Below are 7,776 nucleotides of genomic sequence, written 5' to 3' on the forward strand. Positions count from 1 at the left end.
GGAAGGTCACTCACTGGGCTTCGGCTGCGGAGGAGAACTCGGGTGGGACCGGCAGTCGTGAAGAGGCACCGGGGGGGGGGCTAGGAGACCTCAGGCTCGCCGCCGGCAGAGCCCGTCCCGAGTCCGGCTGTTTCCGAAGGCGGGCGGAAAGGAAACTCGCGGGGTCAAAAGGAGGGAAGGTGGCCGCTCCCTCCTTCCCAGGGGGCCATCCCGCTGCAGAGGGCGGCAGCGGCATGCGCTCAGCCCAGGCCAGCCCGGCTCCATCCATGCAAGGACAGCTCTGCACCGATGGCTAGACGGTGCGGGCGCCGGAGCCGTCCTTGCATGGATGGAGCCAGGCTGGCCTGGGCTGAGCGCGCGCCGCCTCTGCAGCGAGATGGCCCCCTGGGGAGGGGGGAGGGGAAAGAGAGAGAGGGGGCGGGCAGAGACCCTCGATCCCCGCTGCCTTTTCTCTCTCCGAGGGGGCGCGAGGCCCTGCTCCCCGGCCCCTTCCCATGGCGCAGGCGATCGCTCGATTAGGGTGGGGGCGCAGTTTGGCCCCCTGAGGGCTAGCGCGCTCTAGGCGAGCGCCTAGCTTGCCTAGTGGGCTAGCCGGCCCTGCACCCAGGTCTCGAACTGCTGAACTACTGACCTTCCACAGCCTGCAGTTCAGTGTCTTAACCACTTGAGCCACCGCAGCTAAAAGAAGACCTGCCCACTAATTTATCCAAGGCAATAATTGCATCATGTATCTAGCACTGTGTTTTGTAATCATCTTTTTTTAACTAGGCTACCATCCTGTGGATTTTCACCGGAGAGAATTTGTAACATTCCATCAACGGGCATCTTGCGTTATGCTACTGAATGTCAGGAAAATATACCGGTAATAGTTTTGCTACTAGAACAGTGATGCCCTTAGTGACGTTAATTGGACTCAGTGAGGGACCTAACTGCCAGAAGGTAAGTGTTCTGTAGCCAAAAGGAATAATACGTTGTGCATTCCTATGGCTCATGAAATGTGACTTCTCCTTGGAAGGTATAAATAAATACACATTATATACATCGAACTTTTACTGCCTACAGTTAAGTTGCACATCTAAAAAATATCACAGAGCTGGAAAGTGTACAAAAAAGGCAACAAAATGATCAAGAGGTTGGAACAGCTTGCCTGTGAGGAAACATTAAAGAATATAACACTTTCCAGTTTAGGAAAAAAGACATTTAAGGGGCAGGATGATGGAAGACATGATAGAGGTTTATAAAAATTTGCTTGGTCTTGAGAAAGTAGACAGAGAAACTTTTCTTCCTCTCCCAAAATATTAGAACTCAAGGGAGGCCCAAAATTAAGTACTAATCACACAATGTACAATTATAATTAACTTATTGAACTTGCTGCCTTGAAACTTCAGAGAAAGGGCAGGGCAAACTAGGGGAAAATGTAGCATTTCTCATCTCATAACTGTATGTAGGTATTGAGGATTGTGCTGTGGGCTCATCTGCTTCTCCTTCTCCCTCCCTTTCCCGCTCTAATTTTCTCCCATCCATGGCTTGCTTTGTGTGTACAGTAATACATCTGTGTTGAAACCAACTCTGATTACTGTTTGGTGTAGTGGTTAAGTGCGCGGACTCTAATCTGGGAGAACCGGGTTTGATTCCCCACTCCTCCACTTGCACCTGCTGATGTGACCTTGGGTCAGTCACAAGCTCTGGCACAGCTGTCCTTGAAAAAGAGCAGTTTGTGTCAGAGTTCTCTCAGCCCCACCCACCTCACAGGGTGTCTGTTGTGGGGAGGGGAAGGGAAAGGAGTTTGTAAGCCGCTCTGAGACTCCCAGTGAAGGGCGGGGTATAAATCCAATCTCTTCTCTTCTTCTTCTTCTGTTATAAGTAGGACCAGAAGAGGGCATGCAACTTAGTATTAACTGTGACAGAACAGATGATGACATAAGAGAAAAAGGAGGAACACAAGTCCACAACATGCTCCCAATCTCTTAACCATGTTCAGGGGACGAGAGATATGGCCTGCTGAGGATGAAACTGGATTTGAACCTGTACTGCAGAAGTTACAAGAACTATTCAGGGGACGAGAGATATGGCCTGCTGAGGATGAAACTGGATTTGAACCTGTACTGCAGAAGTTACAAGACAAGGTTTAGCCATCAGATTACACTTGTCTGGGACTCTCACTCTCTGGACTCTGCTAGCACAGTATCAGTGCGTCACAAATGCATACACTTCCTCAAAGCCGTTCAATAGACTTAAAAAGAGTCTACTCACCTTTCTTCAGTTGCTCGGCTGCAGCAAGAGCCTCGTGCAGAGTCACTCCTGCTCCGATCACTGTAACCTGATCATCCTTGCTCTTGAACACGACCTGGAAAACAAACGTTAAAGACAAATTAGTGGTAGTTCAAGGGTTGAGACTTTGGGGTGGGGGGGTGTTGGTGGTTAAAGAGAGTTCAATGTCAAGCAGTGATATCCTTGCAAAGGAAGTATTTCAGTAATTTTCTAGAATAGATGGTACTCACCTTGGCTTGTCCAATACGGAAGTCCTCATTGCTGCTGTAAATCACAGCATTTTCTGGACGACTAGTCCTTATGAAACATATGCCCTGTAGTTGTTTTTTTGAAAAAAAAAGGAAAGATCACAGCATGGATTACAAGAGCAGTCGTACTAGACACCAAATGAAACTTCCAAATAATTTCTTCCCCCCATTCAGCTTGCACCTCAGTAGTGAAACACACATTTTCACACGTTAACACACAGTTTAGTTCTCCTGGGACTGCCCTAGTTTAGGATACAAACAGGAAACTCCCATGTCTGAATACCACGCCATAAGAATTCCCAGTCTGTGGAAAGGTAAACAGTCACAAAGAAGAATGTAGTCTTCCACAACAAAGTATTGTTTTTATTAAAAGAAAACATTCAAATGTACATTTCCCCTGTCAGTTGCAGTCCCAGAACAAACCAAAGGGTTTTATCCTGCAGTTTTTTCTGCCCATTAAAGGGGGTCAAGGGCCCCCTTCTGACCACCATAAAAATTATGCCATGGTTTATCAGACCTGCATGGCAGATCGGATAGGCGCTATGGTGACAGAAAGGAGAAAAGCCAGTAAGATCAAACCCTAACACTTGTATACAATAAGTTTTTTTTAAACTACACTGATGGTTCTTTTCTAGTTGCATTTTTCTTCTTCAAATGTCACCGGAAAATTCATGAATGTTTTTGGGGTGTACACAAAGCTCTAATGGAAAATCTCAGGGTGCCAAATGCTGTTTCACATATAGTTCATTCTTTCAACAATAGATCTGTAGAAGAGGATAAAATTAAATGCCCTGAATATAGCCTTAGGGAAATCCAATTTTATGGTTCTTTCTGTACAAATCATGATAACCTTCTAAGCAGAGCTGACAGGAAAAGCGATATAGGGGCTTTGGGGAACAGGCAGGAAAAAGGTGGCCAGAAGAACAGGAGAGGTCACCAAGCACGTCCTGCAGCCCTCAAGAAAGAACAACAAGCTTAAGCACTGGGATATTTAATCTCAAAATGGGAAACCTTGCTCCTCAGTTTTTGAATTTAGTAGGTTTTTAATGTTGTCCCTTATGATAGGTTCAATCTACTTTAAATAATGAAGCGAAGACGGAAGACCACAGGCAGATCACACCCTGAACGAGGCAAAAGTGTTCTTTGAAGAATTAAAATTCAGCAGTGTTACCGCAAAGTGGCATCCAAAGAGGGAGAACGCCATGGCCCTATTTCCATTCAGAATATGTTCAATGTATCTATCGTTTGAACCACAAGTTCTGCATACTTCCAATTCAGTCACCTCAAGGCACAACGAGGATACCTTTCACACTGTTTAGAAAAGCCTTGAATATAATTACTTAAACAGCACAATCCTAAGTACATTTCCCCCAGTGTAAGCCTGTTGAGCGCATCTGATTAGAACTGCACTGCAAACCTTTTTAAGTGAATGCATTTGTGAACTGTTTCAGACCTTAGTATTTGCAGCCAGTTCAACCGCCTTTTCAGTAGATACAGCATCACTAGGATAGAAGACTGTTGCATTAGGAATGGTACGAAACATGCCCAGATCTTCCAGAGCCATCTGTGAAGGTCCATCCTCACCTAGAGAGTCAAGGTTGAGAAAATGTCAATATAAAATTGAACTGATGCCTCCTCAGGGTACTACTGAAAGCAAATAGTATCTAAAACAAAGAATAAGGCACTCACAGGCATGGAAGACTACCTACCATCTTCTCCTTAAACTTGGAACTCTCTAAATAGCAAAGAAAGAAGATAGAAGGAAACTAAAAAGAAAGAGAACTAGGGTTATAAAGAAAAATCAAGAAGAATTCAACAGTAAAACAGTAACTAAAACAAAAGTACAGAGGCAAAAGAACAAAAACATAATTGGAGGTAGGTGAATATATACACATGCAAGTACATGTGGTCAAATGACATAAGAACATAAGAACATAAGAGGTACACATGCAAGTATATGTGGTCAAATGACAAAATACCATGTGGTCAAATAAACAAAAAGTGTGAGATAACTGTGCCAATCCTATGAATAGCATTCATTCGGAATTTTATCAGTATGCCCCAGTCCAGCCAGGGGACACCAAAATCCTGTGTGTTTTAAAAATGCAAGAGCATAGTACCAAGCTGGACTATCAACCCTTCCACCCGAGCTGCCAGCCCAGCAAGCTGTCTTTAGCCAAGGCTTGTAAACTGGAGCCTTTTTCTCAGCCTTAGTATTGTTTATTATTCATTTTAATTACTGCTACCCTACTGTCTCCAGCAGAGGTTCTCAAGACTGCTTGTAGAAAATTAAAACCAATGCAAAATCAAACATTTAAAGAAGATCAACAACAAGCCTTGTGAAAAAGCAAGTCTCTGCTTGAGAGTACACTCCTCAGAATTGTGACTATCTAACCTGGATCTCCTCCCAATGAAAAACACAGAATTAACTGACAGTCCCCTGCTGGTTGCCCTGATTGCTGCATGGATCCTATAGAAAGAAAAAAAGGACATGCCTAAACCTGATACTGTCACATAATAGGTTCGCCTCTGAGTTTTATAATGTGCAGCAGCCACCTACATTGAAAATAAGGCAATCATTGCAAATGACACTTTAAAAGAAATGCCAGAAAATTATTATACTTAAAAAAAGAAAAGAATCTAAGCTAGCAGACTGAGCAATCAATCTGGAATACCAGAGCAACAAAGCAAAATCCACAATCAAAATTCTTGAATGGGAGCCAGTCAGTTCAAGCTTTGCCAAGGTCATCTGTCTATGTTAGCAATGCACATATTAACTAACCAATTCAAAAAAGGAAACTTCCACTGACCTCCAAAGAGCTCAGATTGAACCTACTGTTTTTGAAGGTTTTTATTACTATTTACAAATACAAAACCTCTGCTTACTGCATGTGATAAAACTATTTAGGATCTGTGATGCTCAAAGGTTTAGAGGCTATTTATGCAGAGATCTGTTACATGAAAGTGTCCACACTATATATATAATAAACAAATACGTTTTTTGTACTACTATGCTTTGCTGTATTGATTTTCAGTGCAGTCAAAGCATCTTGCACAGGACAATTTCTAGAACATGACAGAATACACATTGCTGCATTAAGTTTCTAACCCTCTGTTTGTTTGTGTACATCCTATAGGAGGACTGGCTATGGAAAACCAAGGCTTTTTGCATTTTTGATATGGGGCATGTGGGGGCTTGCCAGTCAGAAATGTGTTTTTCAGTCTGTAACGTGGAAGGGTCTCCCTTCCTCCTCCTCCTCCTCCAAACAAAACCTGCATTTATGGCTTTGGCATCTCAGGATAAGCAGTAGCAACAATCAACACGCTGTCTCCCTTGAAGATTCTGTACCTAGCTCCAGGAGCCTTGAGGGGACAAAGAGACATCACTCAGTCCCCAGCTCCTGCTATATCAAGAAGTTATGGACGGTAGTCCTCTGATGGATTTTCTATCTTGTAGCTTTAATGGGCTAGCGGACCTTCAAGGCTTAAAGAGGAAGAACATGTTGTGCTTCTCCAGGGGAAATTAGTATATACTCAAGGAAAGCTACTAAGTAGCAAAAAGTGCCCCATCACATATGAAATGTGCGTCTTCTTTTTCTAACACTGCAACTGGCCAGCCAAACCACACAGGGGTTATCTGATCCATGTATCTGCAGAATATCAGTTCTTGAGCCATACTTGTTATGTGACGGTGCATCATCTTTCACTGTTGCCTAGTTCCAGATTATGCAGGAAAAATACCCAGATCAACTTGAGTGATAGAAGACATGCACCTTCCAACAGTCAAATTGTGCAGCCTCCTTTGCTTCCTGCTCTCTACCCTTTAGCCTTCCCTGCTGTTCTTAAAACTGTACCAAGTACCAAGAACTGGCAAACTGAATGCCATGTATGAAACACGGCCTCATCCTCTTCCTAGGAGGATAGCTCTGAACTCAAAATATTGTGTGTGCCCTAGGATTTATACAAGGTACTCAACTATGTTAAAAGCTGGCTCAAACCAGGAACAGCATTCTGCAAAAATCACTAATACATACTCTTAGTTTTCTATGTAAAAATAATATTATTATGCTTAAAAAAATAAAAACGGAAAGTCAACGGCAAATATTACAACGATAAGATATTGACATCAAACAAATAAAAAGCTGGAAGAATTCAATGTGCCTATCAGGCTAATAATTTTAAAAGGGATTATTTCATTGGACATTTTGAAAACACTTTTCTGATTGTCAGACAGGCAAAGTGAAGCAAAGTGATTTAAGATGCTTTTTAGGTTTTCTGAATTCACACAGAAATCACATGTGTCAGAGTACTGAGTGGTATTCCTATAAATTTTAAGTTGCTTCAACATCTGGAGGACCAGATATACCATTAGGAGATGCTCCACAGGATGTCTACTAGCTTTTTTTAATTAATTAGATGCTTGCTTTGTACATGCTTTCCCCCCACCATCCATGGGAAAAATAGCAATTTGGAAGGGGAGTCTTATTTAGAAGAATGACATACGGGAAATATCTGATTCCCTGTCTGCATGCCTGCTGCTTTCAAAAATTAAAAGAACGACAGAAGAAGAGAAACACAACAGCCTGCCTGGTTCTCAGAAAATTCCGTAAGTATGTTTAAAGATACTTACCAATGGAAACACCACAGTGAGATCCACAGAGATTGATGTTGCTCTCAGAAATGGCTGCCATACGGATCTGATCAAAGGCCCTAGTGTAAAATGTGGCAAAGGTGCTGACAAAGACAACATTTCTGTCACGAGCAGCACAACCGACTGCAACACTCACCTGTTAAGGAGAGAGAAAAGGCAGTCAGCTAACTTGGGATACTTTGGATTGGATCCAAAACATGGAACTGGATCCAAAGCATATCTCCGGCTCCAAACCAAGGTTTCTGGGATCACAGCTTGTACTAAAAATGTGTGCGCCAATAATTGATAATTGTATATGAGCTGTTTTACTGAACATCTAAGTTTGACTCTACTTGGCTCTGAAGAAATTATGTTTTGCAGGAGTCATTTCGTAGAAAAAGAGGTGCAGGAGCTCATTAGCATAACTCATTAGCATAACTTATTTGCATCTGCCACACAGGCAACACCCACCGCTCAGGCTCCACTGGACTGTTTTGGATTGCTAGTTAGTGGTGCGGGGGGACGGGACGTGAAGATCTATCCTCACAGAGGAGGGAGAGATTGTACCTGAATAAAACGTGGTCTTAAAGGTGCCACTGGACTGTTTTAGACCGGGGCCCCGGGGGG

General features: G+C 43.2%; 1 protein-coding gene across 1 annotated transcript in view; it reads right to left on the reverse strand.

Moving 5' to 3' along the window:
- Nucleotides 1–7,776, reverse strand: part of LOC107125291 (transketolase-like) — a 53,157-nt gene that overhangs the window by 5,135 nt on the left and 40,246 nt on the right. The window contains exons 9-12 of the mRNA XM_015428738.1: nt 7,150–7,306; nt 3,973–4,103; nt 2,502–2,585; nt 2,254–2,347 (exon numbers count right to left, since the gene is read on the reverse strand). Coding sequence (XP_015284224.1) covers nt 2,254–2,347; nt 2,502–2,585; nt 3,973–4,103; nt 7,150–7,306 — 466 coding nt within the window. The remainder of the gene's footprint in view (nt 1–2,253; nt 2,348–2,501; nt 2,586–3,972; nt 4,104–7,149; nt 7,307–7,776) is intronic.

This window comes from Gekko japonicus, unplaced genomic scaffold, assembly GCF_001447785.1.
Source record: "Gekko japonicus isolate JY-2015 unplaced genomic scaffold, Gekko_japonicus_V1.1 scaffold773, whole genome shotgun sequence".
NCBI lineage: Eukaryota > Metazoa > Chordata > Lepidosauria > Squamata > Gekkonidae > Gekko > Gekko japonicus.